Genomic DNA, 22,245 nt, shown 5'->3' on the forward strand with positions numbered 1-22,245 from the left:
AGGCTTAGAGCTTACAGCAGAGCATAAACCACATGTGAGTGAGCCAGCTTGTCTAAACCTCACAAATTCAACTGGCAACAGACAAGTCTATTGCATTAACGTATCATTATGTAGTAAATGTTGATTTCACAATATAAGATTGGTTCCCTATAAACCTTGTTTTCCCCATGCAATTTTGTCTGCCACTGGGCACAAAATATCCAGAGAAAATGAAGATTGACTGGTGATACAGCGAGGCTGGCAGCCTGACACTATTTCTTTGTGCTTCCATGTCTCCATTATAGACTAAATGAATTAATAAACTCACATTACGTCCTGTGTTATTAGTAGTTGTTACTCTGAGAAAAACCAGAACGATCTTGTTGTCTTTGCCTCAGCAGTAGCAACAATAATACCACTTTGATAGGCTGTCTGTTTGCCCTTTAACTTGTGAAACAAACTTTATCTAAGTTCAGGAGTGTACCATTAACGATGTAAACCCCATTAAAATCAGCAAGCAGAAGACACGGCTAAAAGTCTATTATTGTAGTTATTGTAGCACATGGAACAAGCACGACTATGATGGGACTGTCATGATCCTTTCATGATTGTCAATATCTTTTTTTTTTTCATTCAAATAAATTGAATAAGGACAGATGTTACATACACTTGAGTGAATGTCCAAGAAGTGGATAACAGAATGTGATTGTCCCACCAGGGCTGAAAGTTTTGACTCAACAATAAAGACAATTAACAATAAGATAAACTAATCATAAGCAAAGGTTGATATTACTCCAGTTAAGTCAGGTCTCACTTATAAAATTGTATAAACAAATTAAGCTCTTGGTTACTTAACAATTTCAATTTTTATCAGGGATTGTAATAACAGCAAAAGCAGACAGAGAGGGGTTTTACACTTTTTTAAATTAGATATTCAATCATAAATCTGCTTTGTTTGTGTGCAGTATTTTTTGTCTATCATCTTACTCTTTTGTCTTTCTCAAGAGGTCCACAGTGAAAAGAAGCTGTTAGCTTTGTTTTGCCCTCCACAGTTTAATTGTATGTCAGGGCTGGGTGATTGCAGTCTTTTATTTACCTTTATTTTTGTCAAATAAATCGATCTATGCTTCGTTCTATGCCACAAGCGCAGTCAATTTAATTAACAGTTTGTTCACCGTGTTGATTAAACTTTGTACAAAGGATGCACCTGTAGATAATAAGAAGAACAGGCCACAAATAAAATGGATGTGCCTTGATTTGGAAAAAGAAATGGACTCAGTGTGGTGAACTGAGAGCAGGTTACTCCTAGTAGTAGGAGATGGTGTTAAGCAGAGTTCTTGGTATATTGGAGTTTATCCAAAGTTTACTGGGCAACTCAGTTAGAAATCCAGTGTGAGGGTCTCTGCCACTGTTAGGAAATGATGGCCAGAGGTTGAAGGTTGTTTCTCAAAGGACAGAAAGTAGATTTGGTCTTGGAAAGAGCTCTGTTTCATGGTGTGTTGAGAAAGTTAAGAAAGCCACTGGCTTTCTTACATGTAATATCAAAATTGTCTGTGAAATGTAGTTTGTAACAAAGGAAGAAACTTATCAAATATGAACAATCCAAAAAGGAGTTAGGCAACACTTATAGAAAAGCATTGTTTTTCACTGTTAAACTATTATATAAATCCTGAATTGTGTGTAGGTGGTTGAGCTCCTTCACTAAGAAGGGAAATGTGCATTACCTTGATACATAAAGGACGTGGAAATCCTACACACATACTGTGCTGCAGATAATCTTATCCTAAAATGAATTCTATAGCTCAAGAATCCTGGTTTTGTGCACTCAGACAGTGCTTTGTGCACAGGCCTTGTAGACAGGCATATAGCTGTAAATACCGGCTTCATGTAGGTCACAAAATAAATTGCTGTTTTGTTCGTTGTTGTTGGTTTTTGATGAGTTACACTGTAGTGTTTTGATTTTGTCTGGTTGTTGTGACTGATAACTGATGTTTTGATAGTAATTCAAACCATTCACACAAAACGGCACCGACATATATTTTAATTGCAAGATTAGAAGGTTTATAGAGAAAAATAGGAAGGAAGAAAGAAAGAAAAAAGGAAAAAAAACATACAGTTCCTCCAGCCACATGCTCCCACCTACGTCTCTCATCATTCTGCGGTTTATATAAACTTAACTAAAGCAGAAGCTGTCTTAATAGATGCATTTGCCTCCTCGTCAGCATTTCTAAAACTAAAAGATTATGAAAAGAGGACGCCCACTGTCAAATACATAATCTATGCAGAGGTGTCATCTTTGTATTCTTAGCTGCAGTCATGCCAGACAAAAGGTTTTTTTTGATACCTTGACAGATTAAGAAATGACTCATCAGTCAACAGCTCTGTGCTTGGTAGGCATGCCATGCAAGTCAATAACATAATGGCCTCTTGACACCAAAATATTGAACGTGGGGATACTCAAAAACTAATAAGAATATAAGGAAAGAATTGATTTGACACCTCCAGTAGTCTTATATTATTGACATTATAAAATGTTAGCAATGCTAGAGTGTAATGCATCTGTTTTTTGACTTATGCTGGTTTCATTTGAAAGAGCTGACTTGTCATATGCCACTTACAGCATTTAAGAACATACTGGACACGAACATGCACGGTTTTGAATTTGTTGAGGTGGAGCCTGGGGCACTCTAGTTTGAAATGTACTCCTGGATCATTTCAACGGTTTCTACCATTATTAATCTCCACAGAGATGATAATAGTTCGGCTTATAGATGTGGAAAGTGAAAAATAGGGGTAAAGTGACGGTGTAAGGAAGTCAGACTTTGTGTTAAAGTGTGTGTGTGTGTGCATCTTCAAAAACAGCAGGGGTTGCACCTTTGAAAGAAATTAAGTCAAGGATATTCTGCTTTTGTACTTCTCTATTATTCTTTCTCTTTCATTCTTAATTGCTGTAGCTGTTGAGGTGCAGGAACAGAGCTTCCTTGGCAGAATATAGATCTTAGGTTTCTCTCAGAAACATCAAGAGCAGAGTTTGTAGAGAAGTTCTCTCACTCAAACTTAATACATAAAAGGAATTTAGAAGCTTTTCTTTCAGTTTTTAAACTAGTTTGACTTTTTCCCAATTCCACCTATTCTGTCTACTTGTATTGTTGTTTACTCTGCTGAAATGGTAAATAATTGGATAATTAGATGTCAGGACACAAAAACTGGAATGGCGTTTATTCATTTCATTCATCTTGATTCACTCAAAATGCTTCTTCCTTTGTAGTACATGTTATTTTACCAGTTTTGGGGATATCCAACTTTAATTGTTTCTCTCTCATTTACTTGTGTTCAGCCTGATTTTCAGTTTAATGGGGTCCATACTGGTTCTCAGCGAGCTATACCATTCGCTCTGACAAACCTCTCCTCAGCCGAAGCCCAGGTCACCTTCGACCTGTCAGAATACACCGACTTCTCTTTGCAGCTCCCTCACTCCTCAGCAAGTACGTATTTACACACAGGATGCAGCATTTCACACAGTTGATTCATTATGATGGGTGGGTAATATGTCCTCAAGAAAAGAGGTTGTTCATGCCACAGAGTACATAGTATTATTGTATTACTGTCTGTGTGGGCTGTAACTAGAATAGAAGATTAGAAATAATTTGTGCAATAAAAGTGATAACGTGGTTTAAATACACAATATTGTCTAATTGTTTTTCTGTGCATTTTTGCAAGCAGAAAAGGAGCCAGGCGTGAGTGTTGTGGAGGTCCAGGTCAATCAGACTGTGGACTGTTCCCTTGTCTTTTCTCCCACCCGGGTGAGACTTTGACAGAACTTCTCTCAGTACATGTACAATAATGGAGACTGAGCAGACCAAGCTCCAGTGGTACATTTAGCATCCATGATTTGACTGTTCTCTAAGGGCCAAGACACACCAAACTGAAAAGTCACCAACAAGGGCTGACTAGTGCCAATGGTGCGGGACACGCTGCAGAAACTAGGGCCACAATGTCGATTGTCAACCTGGTGTGTCAGGGCCCTTAACCCCTCCTTTGAACAGCAATTGTCCAGTCATAGCTTTGCAGTCATTTTGAGGCCCAGCAGGTCTGTCAAGCTTTAGATTTCTCCACTAACATGGGGCTCTATCAACAGTGATACTTGATATAAAAGTTCTTGGGTTGTGTCTTTTTAGCCTTTTTCAAAAGGGATTAATTAGTGTGTGTAACTGCGATAGTCAGCAGCTAACTAGCTTACTACCCACAGATATAAGTAAATAATGAGAAGCCTCATTATTTTTTCCACCTCTGTCTAAAATCAAAGACAAATTATTTCAAAGATGAAAGGTACATGCTGCCACCTACTGTCCTGGAGTGTGTAACATCATGTCTTTATGAAGAGTTAATGTAGTGGAGGTGGTATATGAGGCAGCAATTATGACCTTGAATCTCTAACAGCTGATGACCAAACAGTAGCAGTTGTTTGAAATGGTGGAGTAAAATTTCATCAAATCTTTTCACAGATTTTAAGTGTTGGCAAATATGTTACAATACCTTTTACATTTATATTCAGCCATGATAACCAATGTGCAATATGTGTATATCTCATCTTAAAGTTGTTTGTAAGAGTGAGACATGAAAATATCAGAGAAATAGAGGAGGACAGTCAAGGAAATGTCTTCCTGCAGGTGGACTGTTATGACTTTGACTTGCCACTGATGGTCAACGGAGTGAGATGGCCCACTGCTTCTCTGTCTCCTTTCCCCACTCCATCCTCCACCTCCTCCTCACTGTCAGCTGGCAGCAGGAAGCATGTCGTCAAACCTGTGTCTGTCACTATGGCGACACCACGGTCACAGCGTATATGGGCCACAGGTGGGATCATTAATGTGGAGTTGTGAGTGTGTTTGAAACTGAAGAGGAAATATTGACATTGTTCATGTACAAAACACATTTCACACATGGGAACAAGTTCATGTGGCTAAATGTAATGCTTTTCTTTCCCTCGCTGCTTTTTAGTGCTGTGCTCACCACTGGAAATGTCCCCCTCTAGCCTGCAGTTCTACGTGAAACCTTTGAGACCGCAGTCTGATGCTAACACTAAGGTATCCTCCTTCCATTCACATGTTTTTCTCTCTATTTTTCCCTTCATTCCTAAAGTTTCCCCTTAACTTTCGTACTCTCCTCTCTCACTTTTCTCCTTTATTGTTCTCATTTTAACTTCTAGCTTTCGTCCTACTGAGCATCTGACACAACCGTCTGACATATAAAATAATTGCATGTTTCCTTTTTACTCATCTTCTGTGTTTTGGTTCTTTTGATCTCACTCCATATCTCGCTCTTCTCTCCCCTGCAGACCGTTGAGCTGAAAGCAGTGTGTGAAGAGAATGTCTTTTGGCGTATTGGTGTCAGGAAGCATGTAAACTGGTGGTTTGACTGTGCAGCAGTAGCGGTATCAACAGAGGACAGAGGAGAGGGAGAGATATGTACCGTGTCTCCATCATCAGGCAGTCTGGGACCCGGTCAGTTCATCTGTTTGTCGATCAGCATCAGCCCTGAGGCTATCAGAACAGGTGAGAAATGATTGGAAACACACAAGCATTATGATTGATTACTTTATCTCTTACTCCTTTACCCTTTCTCACACATACAAAGTCGTATGAGAAAATATAGCTGTTCTCTGATCACACCATTACAATTGATATCACTTAACCCCTTTCTCCCCTCACACACACATGTTTGGAGGAAAACTAGATAATACAAAACATAAGTCATTGCTCAATAGAGTGAAACCTCCCTCAGAATATATTGTCACATAAAACATAAAGTAAATCTCAATTAAAATAATATTCAGTTAAAGAATGATGTAATGCAGCTCGGGCCATTGACCATAAAGAAGAAATTATGTCTCGCTCTGGGACTAAACATCTGAAGTCAATACATATTCTTGTCTTGCTGAGAGAAACCAGAAACAGACCAGTGGTTCTTTTTCATTTTTGTCCAGTGTCACCCTTCACACTGCCTGTGTGATGCCTCATAAGACTGCCTGTGACTTTAAAGAGCCTTAGACGTTATCCATTTGGAGAATACCATATGATAACCTTTAAGGAGAGTCATGTAGCTCACCCCAGGTCTATATCGTTGTGCATGAGTCTTGTTTCCCCAAGTCTCTACAACGGAGTTAGTGAGTGCAAAGTAAGTGAAGTGCGCCTTGCTCAGCAAGTGCACTTTTGGTGTTTTCATGGCCAGGCTTATCTTGTACAGCTGTGGCGTACTTGGGTATGGGGATGAGATCAGAAAGAATACATTATCGTTCATTATGTGTGGGTGTCTTAGAGGCTGTTGCAATTATGGCCATGGCCAATCACTTTCACGACTTTCATCCCCCTGAAAAACATGACTCTCCACGTGATGACACACATACAGTCTTCCTCAGTGGAAGCTTCTTGTTTTTTGCTACATGCAGAGTTTCAAATATCAATACAGAAACTTAAATATGGTGATTCTATTGTCATCATTACATTGTTGATTCTTTGTGACATAAACACAATCCCTGTAGTGATCCACGTTTTTGTTTCTGGGAGCATCACGCCACGTCTGCCTGTATTAAAATGCAGAGCTCCAGGCGGTAGACTCGTTAAGAAGAAGATGACACGCTTAGTTGTTTCTCCAGTTACCCATTGTTTTGGATGGAGAAAACGGGGAGGACTAACAGGAACTGACCGTCCTGTGGGAGTTAGTAGCTGTTTTAATGGATCTTGGACTTTTCATAGAACTATGTGACTTGTTTTTAGTGTGTCGTTATCCAGCAGCGCCTGTTGATTAACAGTACAAAGTGTAGAATGATTAATTAGAATGACACGTTTGATGTGCAAATAAGTACAGAGGTGTCAGTGATTATTTTGCACAAATTGAACCAGTGGATCTCTCTTGCATAAATGTGGCTTGACATGATGTTGTCGACATCACTTCAGTTAGTACAGATGGAGCATTTACATGCTGTATTCAAGAGAGTCAGCGGAGTAAAAGGTGTTGTTACACTCTGGAAAGAAGACAGAAATGTGTTGTTTTTGCCCTATCCTCCATTTTCACTTCTTCCACTTGACCTGAAAAATCTCATATATATAAAACATCTATGAATGCCAATAGACAGACAAGGACACAAGTGCCCTTCAATCGTTGTGTTCATGTTCTTATACTCATCATGATACTGTGCAGTCAAGTTGAGAAGAAGGTCTGCACTGCAGATGGTTTTGTTAGAAGTATCAACAACCTATATTGGCATCGGAAACTTGTAGGAGAAAACACTAGCAGCGCAAGCTGTCTCTGCCACTGCTCCACTGGATTTCCACTTGTGTTCTCAGCTTGATTTGTGAATTTTTTTCTTCTAGGGTCTGGACGAGTGACTAAACTGTCCCTCCCTCTTTACCTGGGAGACAAGGGAGAGGAAAAGGGACATCAACCCTACAGAGAGCTGTCTGTCACTATTACTCTCCAGCTTCCCCTTATCACCATCCACCCCCCTCAAATCCTCCTTACACCAGTACCCCTGGAAAGCAATGCAACTGTCATTCTCACCCTGTTTGCACTAGGATATCCTAGGTTGGTTTACACATACACACACACACACACACACACACACAGTATTTTCTATTCACCCTAGACCAAAAACAGTTGCAGTAGCAGTTTCATCTTTGAATCCCTCACTTTTGATTATTTGGATCATGACACACGGACAGCCACTTTGCGATCACAGTTGTCGTCGTCAGCTTTTTGGGTAAGCTGAGCAATAAAGATGATGGACTTTTATTGTATTTACATTTTTCTAGCTCATGGCAATTTACCAGCTGTGTTGAGCAATTAGAACTAAATGAGTGTGGAGGAAACACTGCCACCCACATAAACTAAATACATTTTTCATGCTAGTGGGATGTTTATCAATCAAGCCAGGTCTCGTTATCTGGCAGGTCTGGGCTCATGTTGGATTTTGCTTACATTGTGAGGCAGTAAGCTGGTTTACATTGACGTCAATCTGTATGCACTATTACATCTCTGGCTGCATTTTCTGACCCCCTGGGACTGAACTGAGGAACAGTGTATCTCCTCAAAAAATATATACATAAAGCTGGGACACTGTTTACATGCCAAGTTTTATATAAAACAATACAAAATGTTAGTACAACCGGAAAAAAGTAACAAAAAAATTACAAATGCATAAGACTGAGGTTTTTGTCACACATCATATAACATTTAAATCTAGTTCGGAGGTTCTGTCTATCTGATATGCTCTTTTATATATTCACTGTCTGTCTATGTTTGCAGTGGAACTGGTGTAACAGCAGAAGTGGAAGAGGTGGAACTGGAGGATGGGACAAAGATCCAACCTGTTTCTGTCATGTTTCCAGAGGGTAACAACATCCCTGCCCAGGATCAGGTACACCCCTATACTATGAAGTCATGTTGACCAAAAATGGATGTCGTTCTTGTTACTTACTTGAGTTTTGTGTCATGTGGTCTCAATGCTTTAAGACTGTGTTAAAGTAGGTCCACATCAAGCCTAAAAAGACACATCTACCATGGCTGTATTTATCTGTACTTTACTTTTTCATTTTGCTGTCAACAGTATATTCACACACTGTTCAGATACAATCATGTCTGTATAAATTTCAGTCACAACTTGAGGCTGTAAGAAGATCTTATGGTGTGAGCAAAACCCAATTTATGTGCAATGAATCTATCTGTTGATCAGGGGATACAAACTGGATTGATATAACAAGTGAAATAGGTTTTCCTGGCTGGTGATTCAACAGAAACACTGTCATGATCTGTAATATTATCCCACTTTCTCACTCTTATCTGCAACCATAGAGACATCCAGTCAGCCTCCAGAACCAGGAGTCCGATGTGGCCTCTCTGGTCTGCAGTGTGTCCTTCTGCTCTGCCGTCCCTCTGTCCCTCTGCACAACCATCACCTTCACTGACGACCAAGCCAACAGGTAACCGGGATAGCACATTGTGGGTTTTGGTCTTTTCAAGGGATTTCTTGACAATAACAAAAATAGAGAATATCAACGGCACTATCTTTTGAATATATATTTTTAAAATTAATTCATTCTACATACTTCTCCCTTCTCTACTTCTCTCCCTCCAGGTTTAAGGCTAAGGTGTGTGCTATCGCTGACAGCTGTCTGTTGACAGTCTGGCCCTTCATGGCTTTGCACCGCTCTGAGCAACAGATAATTCTCAAGACTGGTACTTTATAACACACACACATACATCACACAATGTACCTGTATGTATGGGTAGACTGAAGGGCCAGACCTCTTGAAAGTTTGAGAAAAAGGTATTGGTAGACTAAATTAAACATTATTTTATAGCTGCAAACTTTACTCCTTTTGGCAACATTCTCCATTTGGATTAAAATATACAGCACCGGTGTTATTTGTTTTGAGGCGAAGAGTTTTTCTCTGAGTGGGGGCACAGAAAAGTGTCAGGAAAGTTGTACATGACTGAGCAGAGACAACAAGCACTTGAAATCTTTATACAGGTGAAAAGACAGAGAAAAATAGCTTTCAACCTTCTCCAGTCAATCAGTTGTTTATTCTATAAATGTCAGACAATGGTGCAATATATGTCTTCAAATTACTAAGTATACATTTATACAAAATGTTTTATTACAGGTTCGAATCAGTTTACAGCTATGATTATTTATTCAGTGTTTTTCTCCTTTCATCTGATTGATTTATGTGTGACTGTCATTTAGGGGCGACAGCTGTCGAGGCGATCCTTCAGCACTATCACACACCAAGTCCTGCCTCTGGTCCAACTTCATCCTCCTCATCCACATTTGATCACAATAGCTCAACATACAAGAACACCATCTCAGGTCAGAAAATGTGTCATGTGTTTATATGTTTGTCTCTATATTTCTGCTTATGTCTCAGCGGGAGTCTGTGTTTTGCTTTCCTCTTCAGACTCCTATCCAGGCAGTGACAGTGTGAGTGGTCAGGCCAGCAGGGACACAGACATCTCTCCCAACAGAGACACTCCAACGAATCCTGGCATCCCACAATTCCCTGCTGCCAATTCAGAGGAGGGAATATATTACCAGAATGTGTTACTGGCGGTGGAGAGGTGGTTTAGCATCTTTGGGTGGCCGACTGGAGTGCACCCTATCTCTGTACCACACACACTCAGAAGGTAGACCCAAGAGTTTAGCTCAGGGGCCACATTTGGAGTCCAGTTTATGTCAGAGGACTTCCACTTTGAGGTATTTCTTCTATTATAATGTATATCTCTCTCTCCCTCCAGAGTTGTATCAAAAATTCAAACGAATCCTTCCAGCAGTAGAGTCAGTCAAAGTAAAGATTCCAGGTGTGTATATGAGGGATGAATTTTTAGTAATAAAATTGTTATTGTAGTCGCTAATGAGTCATTATTATGGTAGAGCAGTGAAAGCAGTCTTAGCTAACAAGATGACAACATAAGAGAGCTGGATGTTAAAAACTGGGTAATTGAAAGGAGTTGAAAGTGAGCACCTTGAAAGCAGATTCTGCCTGCTGAATAATGCTTTTATATGGAGATCTTAAGAATAAGTAGAGGCTCTCAAGTGCAAATAATTTTTGTCTGCTTTCAAACAGCAGTGGGCAGTCTACTCTGTTCATTATTGATTATTTAGAGGGTTAAAAAGGGTCAAGAAACATAGTTTATGATACTTGAACTGAAGCTCTGGTGGGTTAGGGTTAATTTTGCATCAATGGATGCATTGATCTGTGTCAGGATGCAGGGACATAACGATATTGTATTGTTGTGTTTAGGTCTTTAGTGGACATGCTTCACCACCTGACTGGCAAACAGATTCCTGGTATTCCTCGCTGTCAGACATTTTCCAGTGATATAAACCAGCGAACCAATCAGCTGCTGGAACAGCATGAAGCTATGCTGAATTTTCTCAGGTAGGCCTTAGATACAATGCAAACATGCTGCTGACATTGTTTGAACACTGACATCAGCTCAGACATGCAGTCTAAGTTATTGAGGAGATAAAGACCATTGTATGCCAGATCTTACTGAGAAGATTATCATGGAGGCCTTGTACGCACTTATAACTATTAGGTAGTATTTAAGAGAAGGACACCCACTGTCTGAAAGGCAAAATGCAGTTACTTTAACAGAAAGCTAAAGTCAGCAGCGTTACATTGTCCATGTCTAAAAAGGGTTTAAATGACATTTTGGAAATGTCTTGTGCTCACTTTCAATCTTGTATGCTAATTATTTGTTCAGGGTGCAGGGAGCCTGCCTTTGTCACATCAAACCAGTGTACTTGCTGGACATGCAGGAGTTTAAACACTGGTGCTCCCTGCAGGTACAGATACACATGCACACACCCTTTGTCCTAGACCTACACTATGTAAATTAAATTGCATGTCATGTACGTTAACATGTGCATTTTTCTTAGTCATATGAGGATGAACATGGTCTAGACTACAGCAGTGTTGACTATGAGTCTCTCAGCAAACGATCCTGGACTGACGTGCTGCTGCAAATACACAAGGTGAAAAAATGCTTTCTGCTCCTCTCAGAGTGCAAACCCTCAATCTCATCGGGTTAAATACAAGTACTGAGTATTCCTCTGCACGTGCCCAGGTGCTGGTGTTGTATCGCGTGTCAAAGAGCGGTCTGAACACAACTGCAAACCACAAAGATACAAAGGGAATCCTCCCTTTCAGCTCACAGCCACTGGCCAGTAACATTTATTCATCCTGCGAGCTCCAGCTGCTGTCATGGCTCAACATGCACTACGAGAGCATGAGGGAGACCGTGTGGGGAACGGGTAGGACACGCAACAAGTACACACACATGTAGAAGGTTAAAAGGGTTTACACATACACTATGTGCAGGGAGATACAAGGTGGCGTACTACCAGTATTAACAATGAATAAATAATAGAGTAAAAATAAGAACCAGAAAGTGTACAAAACAATCAGGTAACAGCGTCTTATTTTTAGCTGGCACTAACGTTTGCTATGGCCGGTTAACTTGATGAGGGTCACCAGAAGTAGGTCATATCAGCTTTCACCAATTAACGTTAATTCTGTGTGTAATTTCATAATAAAATAAAATGTGGCAGCTGTCCTGCCTGTGTCTGTATTCAACCAAAGATCTGTGGGGGAAGAGACCCCACTCTGTTATGCCACTATACAATAGAACCAATCACAAGTTATAATAACTTTTTAGAGCAGAGCAGTTCCCAGACCTTGTTGGCAAGACCAGAGTAGAAGGTCCTTACAACTCCCAGAGAGATTTTCAGAACAGTTTTTCTGTATTTGTCATAATCTCATGTTTATAGATTATCATTATTATTATTATTATTATTATTATTATTATTATTGTATATTTAGCAGCGTTTGTCATCAATACAGCTACGATTTGTTCTTCTATTAAGTCTTTCAAACTGTTGATACTTTTTCTTTTCATTTAATGTTTTAGTTTTTTGTCCAATTCATGCTTTCTGAATTCAGGTAGGCCTTGTGAAAGTATTTCCAACACTTGGAACATAATTTAACAACCTGCTGTCAGGCTTGAGGCTGCATTTTTCAGCCCCTTTTTGATGCCTTCATATGTATTACTGATTGATTGGTAATTTCTGTGCTGTAATGGCTCACAGGTGGTGCCCCATCAGCACGCTGGATAGTGAATTTCGACCTGGACTTGACAGATGGACTGGTGCTCGCTTCTCTGCTTGCTGCCTACTGCCCTTACCTGGTCAGTGTGTGTGTGCATGTGCCTCTGTGTGTGGACCCTCTTCAGTGTGTGAGAGATGGTTGTTAATGTCTGTACGTGGCACTGTGATTGATATGATGAGGACACAATTAGTCCTGAGCAAGATTAGGGGAGCCTGTTACCATTTTAAGCACCATTTTGTGTGTATGTGTGAGTGTGTGTGCGTGTGAGAGAGAGAGAGAGAGAGTGCAACTTTAAACATTTGATTTACAGAGCACGTATTGCAACAGAGTAATGGCTTAACAGGCAAGCAAGTGGCAGAGAAAGTAGAGATATGATCCAAATGAAACATGAGTTACAGATACACCTTGTCATTGTTTTTAAATCACACTGGCCTGATGTGTTCCTAATTAGATCTGCAGCCACTTCCGGAGGATGTACACCACAACTAGCAGCCTGGAACAAATCCTGCATAACAACATCATCGTGTACAAGGCCTTGACTGCACTTTGTCTCAACCTAGATGTACAGGTAAATACCAGATGGGACCAGAGGGGGGCTTCACACGGGAAGATTACCTGTTGTGGTTTAGTTGTTTAATCAGCTTTGCAATCTTTACATTATGTTTAATATGTGACATTTCAGTGTAAATTAATGCAATTGTGCTTGATGTCTTGTGTCCCTAAAGTCATAGTCTTAGTCAGAGCTGCTGTAAATCCCCTCCATACTGTATCCCCTGTTGTCAAGCTGACTTCCGTCGGTCCTGGAGGCTGTGTTCAGTCCCAGGTCCCGGTCCAGGCAGTCTCTAGTGCCACCTGCTCCATGGTTATCTGAGCCAAAGATAGCCAGCAAAGAGTAACAGTTGTCAGTTAATCTGGTGATATGCTGCAGCCTATATTTGTTGGAGCTATCTTTGAATTCTGGCCATATTGTACATATTACAACTTTTAGTTGTAATGTTTAGTTTGTTCGAATTAACCAACATAGGTGTACATGTAATGAGATGGTTTATAATGAGGTGAGACTAAATTTACAGAGACTAAATCCTTTAAGATATCCAGTACATATTAGTACCACCCACAAGTGTGGGTAAGCAGTTACTTTGACAGAGAAGTATTGGCTAATTACTGCATTAATTACCTAAAGTAATGACCTCTTTAGCGTAACTGGAGATGTTTAATATATCATGCTGATTATGTCAGAGATTAGGCAGCACTTCCTGTTGTGTGTCTTCTTGTGTGTCCCTGTATCTGAGTGCGTGTGTGTGTGTATGTGTGTGTGTTGTTCAGCCCACAGACTTGTCGGACCCCAATCCAGTGCAGATGTTAATGCTGTGTGTTCACCTGTACGAGAGGCTGCCTCAGTACCTGCCACTGCACACCATAACACTCTCAGGAGGCCTTCACAGCACTTTCAGTAAACAGGTAACACACGCACACACACACACACACACACACACACACACACAGCATCAACAATGGTCTGTAAAGATACCCAAATAAAAATTTAACTGCGTGCCTTGTAAATCAAATTCATGAGCACTGTGAGACTGAAAATGGTTTGGATAATAACCTCCTGGACAGATAATGACACACACAGACACGTACAAACACTGCAACTGGGATCACACACAGACACACATTAACAAGATTATAGACACACACATCCATTAATAGGATTATAGACACAGCCACACACACACTAACAGGATTACAAACACAGACAAATATACATTTGGGTAATGATCCACACTGTCAGGTTAAGCCACATTACAAGCTAAACAAAAACAGATGTCAGTTTTTCAGTGCTAAGGAAGATGGATTTCATTGTTGTATTGTTTTCTGGCAGCAGCATTTGTTGCCTGTGTTTATATGTATAAAAACGTAGCTAATTTATATGTGTTTCTGTGTGTCTTTGTGTGTGTGTCGGTGCTGCAGGTGCGTCTGAAAAGCCCGTCCTCTAAACCTGTCAAATACCAGGCCTTCATTTTAGGAGAGGATGCCCACCTCTTCTCCCTCCCTGATGGATCCACCGTCACCATTCCTCCAAAGTATGTTTTTTACCCAGAAAATTAAACTCATTATACATTATAATTATGGTTATAATCATGAAACATTGGTGCAAGCTTTTGTAGTGTGTTTTAACAATTGATACTTAACTTAAACCTGGTACTGTAAAGTGGAGAAGTGCTGTCTTTGCATCTGCACTTCCAGAATAACTTTTTTTGTGTAGACCTGTGCCTGTGCAAAAAAGGGAGAAAATACTCTTTGCATGGCTACAGTTATTCATTTTTTTCAGTTCTTGAGTAAATTTAGTTTTGCCTTGAGACTGTAGCTCATTAAAATGTACCAGTTTTGCTCTCAAGTGAGGTCTCTCTACAAAAATAGTTCATGTCCCATTTTGAAAACCTAGCTTTAGTCGGAGAAATGCTGTCTTTAAGGACAATGCCATTATGCAGAAAAATAGCTTTAAGATTCTGCTGATTCATTACTGCCATAACCTGAAAATGGGACGTTACGCAATAAAACAACTGAGTTGTAAAAACACTGTGTTGAGCATTCTGGTTCCTGTAGAACAGAGGCTAAATAATACAATGATTATCTGTTGGCTGTGGTGATTTTCACAGGGTGAGCATTGATCTAACCGTCCAGTTCAGGTGCTCCTTCCTGCAGCCCATGGAGGCAGTCCTCCTGCTCATCTCCAGCTCTCCTTCTGGCCTGCACAGCACCACCCTCGCCTTCTGCCTGAAGACCCATGTCAGTCAGATCACACCCACAGTGAGTATCATTAACTAAAGGGGTTGACTGACTGTCACGCTACAGTTAGCGCACCACCGACATTGCAGTTGGCTCTAAGCCTCACTTACTGATTTGTTGAAAGCTTGCTAACTGTTTGACTGAAACACTCCTCAATAGCATGCTGTGTCTAACACACATCACACATAGTTTGGAGAACAGAGTGGATGGCTACAGCTGTTAACTGATAACTAGATGAAAGACTGTCTGCTTCTTGCTGTCTCTCCTTAGAAAACTGTCAAGTGCAAGTCTCCATGCTACCAGCTGAAAGTGATCCCAGTGCCCATCACTAACCCTTTCAACAAAGAAGCTCATTTTAGGTAGGTGTACACAGACTTTATTGTCAGTATAGAGTACAAGTACTGAGAGAGTGAAATGCAGTTTAGCATCTAACCAGAAGTGGCAAAAAGCAGTTAGGTGTCGTGTATGCAAATATGCATAGCTGTATAGATAACAATGAGGGGTATATATATGAATACTCTAAGACAAATACAAGATAAACAGAGTGAATTGAACACACTAAAATATATACAGCATGTGCAGCAGTTACAGAAGGAGCATTTTTGTGCCGTATTGCTGAAGTCAAACCTCTTGTGTGTTTAGGGTGGTGCTGGTGGAGTCTCCAGTCAACCCAATGGAGCCTGAAAAGAAAAAAGACAGCCTCGTTCAACAGGCTTCCTCCAAGGCCAAGTAACACATGCACCGTTCACAGCACTCAGCTTATACACACACAGTAAACACACAGTTAAAGGAATGTTTTGACAACTTAGCCTTCTTGTTTAAAGTTAGATCTAATTTTTTCAGTGGACTTTGGTGGAACAAGATACAATATGTTAATTAACATAGGCTAGGTGTTTCCTCTGGTATCATTCTCAAGCAGACTTTCTAAGCTAGCGACACATAAAAGCAGAATTAAGCATAAAATGCTCTGTTTTCAGGTCAGAGCTTATTTGGTAAAAAGGAGAGGGTGTTCCTCCTGCTAGTGACAGCTTCAGAAGTGTGAGGTAAAGTATGAGGTGGTTCCCTGGGAGAGTACCGAGTTGTCATCAAGAATAGCTAGTTAGTATGCATCTCTCACCTCCTGAGATGTCTTCAAAGCTGAACAGTCCAACTCCTCCTCCTCATCAGGAGTTGACTACAAGGATCTGAAGTAGGGCTGAGGTCATCTGTAGTACACCTGAATCAGCTTGTGTAGTCTGATATCTATGCGTTATGAATTATTTTCTATCCTCCGTCTCCCTCTTTTAGTATAGAGAAGATGACTTCAGACAAGAGCGGCGGAGAGGAGATGGAAGGCAAGTCCTCAGATCTCAGTAAGTATGAACACATATGCTTTGTACTCTGTTTAAGCTTATGTGTGAGTTATTACCTTTATATGTGTCTATATATGTTTGTGTGTGTGTCCAGATGGTGACGACAGCGAGTTCCTCAGTGCAGTGAGCAGTGTTTGTCTGAAGTCAGGCCAAGCAGACACGCTGAACATCTACTACCTGCCCTTCTGCCCAGGCACCAAGTACTGCTCTGTGCTGCTAGTTTGCCCACAGGTCTGTGTGTGTGTGTGTGTGTGTGTGTGTGTGTGTGTGTCTGGCTTGTCTGTCGGTTCCCTGAAACAAATTATTTTTAAACTCATTAACTCGCATTTTTGAAATTGCAGACGGTTATGAACACTTACTGGAGATATATTTCTAATTCATTAGACTATAGAGAAAACCTGCAGTGCATGCTAAATTAATTTAAATTAATTGACTGAAATCTTCATCCTGTCAGTGCAATTTGATGCTCTGTCTGCATGACAGCACCCTGGCTTCATTACAGCAGATTAAAAAATGGGAAATGGTTTGAGCTAATGCCAAAATACTCGTTGCTAAATTTGTATACACACAAACAGTAACAACAGCCTAGGTGCTGTAACGTTTCACCTCTCATCCAAGAGGCTTCTTCAGCTCTAACTAACTGGAGGGGAGTTGGCAGTCTTTTAAACTCTATGTGGGTGTGTAACAACAGCATTTTTAAATTTCTATAAGAGTGTTTTGTTGTGTCAAGAATCAGGTACAGGTAACATTCGGAAAGAAAGTGCAGAGGTTTATCTTTAAGACATTGGGGCAGCCGGAAAATATGGCCTTTAGAAAATATCTTGTATTCTAAGGAAGGGAATATGGGATACCGGTCCTTTGTCTGTATGTATATTGTCCAGAATGCAGCACCTAGGCTTTTTACGGGTTTAACAGACGACATGACATCACTCCAGTCCTGCCTTCTCTCCACTGGCTCCCTGTCTGATTTCGAATTGATTTTAAGATTGTACTGATAACTTTCAAAGCTAATCTAAATCTTGCCCATAGATGCAAAGCTTGAATGCTGACCCCTGCCTGTTTGCAGCCTCAGATCCTTAGGTGGGGCCCTACTGGCAGAGCGACCTGCCTGAGGAGATAAGGCTCACAAAATCCATAACTGAAAAATCCACTTTTATAGACTTGCTATTACCAATTCCTCTTATGCGATGTTGTCTTCTCATCGTCCTTTATCGCTTTTATTCCTTTTACTTGTAATTATTCATGTTGACACATGTGTTTTGTATATTGTGTTTTTTTCTTCTTGTTTAACTTCTTTTAGTCTGGGCTTCCTGAGTGTTTATTCTGTTAAATTGTCTACCTGAGTTTCCTGGTTTTGCTTTGTCCGATTTAGCACTTTGTAAACTCTTGTAAACACTCTGTATAAATAAAAGTTATTATTTCCTGTGTTAGCAGAAATGGAAAATACGGGCATTGCATCACAGAACTCAATTTAAGTTGAGACTAATCTTACTAATCTTTCTAATCTTCGAGTTTTTAAGTTTGGATACTCATATCTGTAACTTCTTTTGGTCAGGATAGTAGAGTCAAAGTTTAAGAACAGGCTAAATTTGTATACACACAAACAGTAACAACAGCCTAGGTGCTGTAACGTTTCACCTCTCATCCAAGAGGCTTCTTCAGCTCTAACTAACTGGAGGGGAGTTGGCAGTCTTTTAAATTCTATGTGGGTGTGTAACAACAGCATTTTTAAATTTCTATAAGAGTGTTTTGTTGTGTCAAGAATCAGGTACAGGTAACATTCGGAAAGAAAGTGCAGAGGTTTATCTTTAAGACATTGGGGCAGCCGGAAAATATGGCCTTTAGAAAATATCTTGTATTCTAAGGAAGGGAATATGGGATACCGGTCCTTTGTCTGTATGTATATTGTCCAGAATGCAGCACCTAGGCTTTTTACGGGTTTAACAGACGACATGACATCACTCCAGTCCTGCCTTCTCTCCACTGGCTCCCTGTCTGATTTCGAATTGATTTTAAGATTGTACTGATAACTTTCAAAGCTAATCTAAATCTTGCCCATAGATGCAAAGCTTGAATGCTGACCCCTGCCTGTTTGCAGCCTCAGATCCTTAGGTGGGGCCCTACTGGCAGAGTGACCTGCCTGAGGAGATAAGGCTCACAAAATCCATAACTGAAAAATCCACTTTTATAGACTTGCTATTACCAATTCCTCTTATGCGATGTTGTCTTCTCATCGTCCTTTATCGCTTTTATTCCTTTTACTTGTAATTATTCATGTTGACACATGTGTTTTGTATATTGTGTTTTTTTCTTCTTGTTTAACTTCTTTTAGTCTGGGCTTCCTGAGTGTTTATTCTGTTAAATTGTCTACCTGAGTTTCCTGGTTTTGCTTTGTCCGATTTAGCACTTTGTAAACTCTTGTAAACACTCTGTATAAATAAAAGTTATTATTTCCTGTGTTAGCAGAAATGGAAAATACGGGCATTGCATCACAGAACTCAATTTAAGTTGAGACTAATCTTACTAATCTTCGAGTTTTTAAGTTTGGATACTCATATCTGTAACTTCTTTTGGTCAGGATAGTAGAGTCAAAGTTTAAGAACAGGCAACAACCAAATGGCATTTTTAACACAGGTATTTATGTTAAATCACATGGAGTCTGCAAACATAGTGACCCTCTTTCACAGCCATGTCTGTCTTTCTCTCTCTCTCTCTGTGTGTGTGTGTGTGTGTGTGTGTGTGTGTGTGCTTGCTTTTAGGTGGGAGATATGGTCTATGTGGTAAAGGCCACAGCAGAATTGCCACTTCCTTCCCCTCTCACTGCCAGGCCCAGTTCTAACATAGTCTCCATCCCCAACAACTCTGGTAGGAAAACTGTGACCCAGATGTTGCTCATAAACTATTTTAGGGCATCATTGCACAATCTGAGTGAAAGTAAATGTAATTCACTGTAGCTGTTTTTCCATTTACCAAAATATTCTGAACACCAATCACCACTCAACATCATTTAATCATTAAACATTTGAATTTGAATTAAAGTCTTGTGTAACATAATTTGAGCATGCTTTTCCTCTGTGTCACCTAAATCTAAAGAAGAATATTTATAGTGAAAAGCAAATCAGATAAAATCCACTCTGATATTTTTCTCTCCACCATTGGACCAAGCTGTGTGTGTGCCAGTGCTAAGCCTGAGCTGCCAACTAGGGCAGGTGTGTGAGGAGGTGGTGCGTGTGCCGCTGATCAATATGGCCTGGGAGCAAGCTCTGGCCATCTGGGGTCAACACAGCATGAGTGCTGACGAACACAGGAGGCGGATGCTGACACACACTTTGCATAGCAGCACCGTGAGGGCAGTCACAGCTGCTCGCAAGCTCCTCCAACAACAGGTACACACACATACACACTCTGGAAAGCTGATCTTTGAATATACAGGCAGGCAGGTCGAACTCCACATCAGTATCTGTTCATATTTTACTCCCTGTCCCTCTTTTTCTGTTGTCTCCCGTTAGGCCACACTCCTGAGAGATGCTCAGCAGAGTAAAGAAGTCGAATACAGCATTGAGGTTTCTTTGCCACAATACTTCACTTTACCCAGGACTGTAACAGTACCTCTAAAAGAAGACACCAACATACCATGGAAGAATCTTGCAGGTACACACACACGAACACCTGAATCCCAGCACAAGGTCACACTTTATTTCATCTCGGCATAGGAGAAGTTTTTTGTGAAGCATTGATGAAGCAGCATTGACTGACTGACAAATTGATCCATTCAGCTCTACAAACTTAATTAAATGTCAAATAGCACTTTTCAAATGAATAGTAGTTGCAAATGGAACCAGAGGACGCTAAACTATCTTAGTATATAAAAGTCCCTTTTGTGCATTACTGTTTGTATTTCCATGACAACTGAAAATCCATTAAATACTCATTTTTACTAATAAAACAATGGTAAAGTATTAAGTATAAAACAGGGTGCTAAAAGTGATATAAAGTGTACTGGTTGAAGGTGTAGCAGCGATGATGGCAGCTCATGTAATTTACTTACACAACTATAAACTAACTTCAATTGTCCACCTCCTCCCTGGAGCTACTTTTCCCTCCATTCAATAGATTGTGGCTGTGTGGACATCCCATTACGCTTCCAGGCAAACTCCGTCGGACAGTTTACATGTCAGGTGGTCCTGAGGTCCTGGTGTGATACCAGGGTCTACATGCTAGAAGCGCTGGTTACTTCACAGGTAGACATCAGCAAATATCAGAGCTTAAGCCTGTAAATTAACTAAATGCCGGTGGGTTCACGTGAGCAAAATCTCACTTGTGACCACAGGAAAGATCCATCCACTTGGACTTCAGTTCGCCTGCTCACCGTTCAGTCACGCAAGATATTCCACTGGTGAGTAGCAAGGGAAAATGTATTAATCAGTCTGTGTGTGTGCTGCTTATTAATAAGGGCTGAGCTAAAAGCATTTGATTAATTATGAATGATGAATAATATTACCTCTATAATGAGAAACTGATTTCTTGGAAGAGAGTGGTGGTCCTGAATATACAGCAACCAGAAAGCATGGTTAAAATGTATCTTTGACTAATTGCATCACTTGACTTAAACTAACATATTTAAAGTTTTAGGTTAGAAAAGTGTTGTAATTGTAGTTTTGTAAGATTGGTTATGTAAATTGTTGGAAAATTTGCAATAATGGTTCCTTTGTATCTCTCACAGCACAATGAGACTGACCAGGACTGGAAAATGCAAGCTGAGGTGTGTGGTGAAGGATTCTCCGGCCCAGAGGTTGTGAATGTGCCAGCAGGGACAAAAGTCTGCTACCCCCTCACCTTTCTGCCTTCAGTACAATGCATTGTCATGGTAATGCATATTTTTTTGTTACGGTTTCATTATTTCTCTCTTTTCTTGCATGCTGTCTGTCTTCATTGTCCGTCCTCTTTCCTTCCTCCTGTCACATTCTTACAGTCTAACTTTGCTTGTTATACGCTTTCTGACAGACCATGACATCTTCGCAGTGCGGTGGCCTTGAGTTAGTGTGTATTTAAGATAATTCAACATCAGCAACATTTAGAAGTCAGCCCACTTTTAAATCCCCTGCTACCAACGCTCATTCACCAGGCTCTCATATTTGGCCTTTCTTCTCATTAGCCTCCTCAGTCCCATCCTCTCAGGGAGCAGTCAGCTTAAGTACGACCACTTATCTCGATGCCTCAAACAGCTGCACACTGTCTGGCCTGTGTGGCTGTTATGATTATATCTGGGAATTAAAACTGCCAGTGCTTTTCAAGAAGCACAGCAGATATTTTTTACACTACATCTGACCTTTCTCTTTTTGAGAAACAGCCTTTTGACAACAATACCCGGCAATTTAGAGTGGTAGCTGATCCTTTACAGTGATGAAAGAATACTTCACTTGTTCTTTCATATATAACGAATGTTTAACAGT

The 22,245-nt window shown here is 40.4% G+C and overlaps 1 protein-coding gene across 1 annotated transcript in view; it reads left to right on the forward strand.

Annotated features, from left to right (window-relative positions):
* LOC140992247 (cilia- and flagella-associated protein 47-like) overlaps nucleotides 1–22,245 on the forward strand; it is a 45,824-nt gene that overhangs the window by 8,922 nt on the left and 14,657 nt on the right. Inside the window, 31 exon segments of the mRNA XM_073462539.1 lie at nucleotides 3,317–3,464; nucleotides 3,700–3,782; nucleotides 4,650–4,836; nucleotides 4,981–5,066; nucleotides 5,318–5,534; nucleotides 7,353–7,563; nucleotides 8,284–8,395; nucleotides 8,830–8,957; nucleotides 9,113–9,213; nucleotides 9,725–9,847; nucleotides 9,936–10,161; nucleotides 10,273–10,335; nucleotides 10,779–10,916; nucleotides 11,245–11,326; nucleotides 11,420–11,515; nucleotides 11,608–11,794; nucleotides 12,629–12,726; nucleotides 13,099–13,215; nucleotides 13,974–14,108; nucleotides 14,622–14,734; nucleotides 15,311–15,461; nucleotides 15,711–15,799; nucleotides 16,083–16,169; nucleotides 16,728–16,792; nucleotides 16,887–17,023; nucleotides 19,552–19,657; nucleotides 19,958–20,178; nucleotides 20,302–20,443; nucleotides 20,906–21,033; nucleotides 21,123–21,188; nucleotides 21,516–21,659. Coding sequence (XP_073318640.1) covers nucleotides 3,317–3,464; nucleotides 3,700–3,782; nucleotides 4,650–4,836; nucleotides 4,981–5,066; nucleotides 5,318–5,534; nucleotides 7,353–7,563; nucleotides 8,284–8,395; nucleotides 8,830–8,957; nucleotides 9,113–9,213; nucleotides 9,725–9,847; nucleotides 9,936–10,161; nucleotides 10,273–10,335; nucleotides 10,779–10,916; nucleotides 11,245–11,326; nucleotides 11,420–11,515; nucleotides 11,608–11,794; nucleotides 12,629–12,726; nucleotides 13,099–13,215; nucleotides 13,974–14,108; nucleotides 14,622–14,734; nucleotides 15,311–15,461; nucleotides 15,711–15,799; nucleotides 16,083–16,169; nucleotides 16,728–16,792; nucleotides 16,887–17,023; nucleotides 19,552–19,657; nucleotides 19,958–20,178; nucleotides 20,302–20,443; nucleotides 20,906–21,033; nucleotides 21,123–21,188; nucleotides 21,516–21,659 — 3,987 coding nt within the window.

The sequence above is a fragment of the Pagrus major genome, chromosome 24, assembly GCF_040436345.1.
Source record: "Pagrus major chromosome 24, Pma_NU_1.0".
Taxonomy (NCBI): Eukaryota; Metazoa; Chordata; class Actinopteri; order Spariformes; family Sparidae; genus Pagrus; species Pagrus major.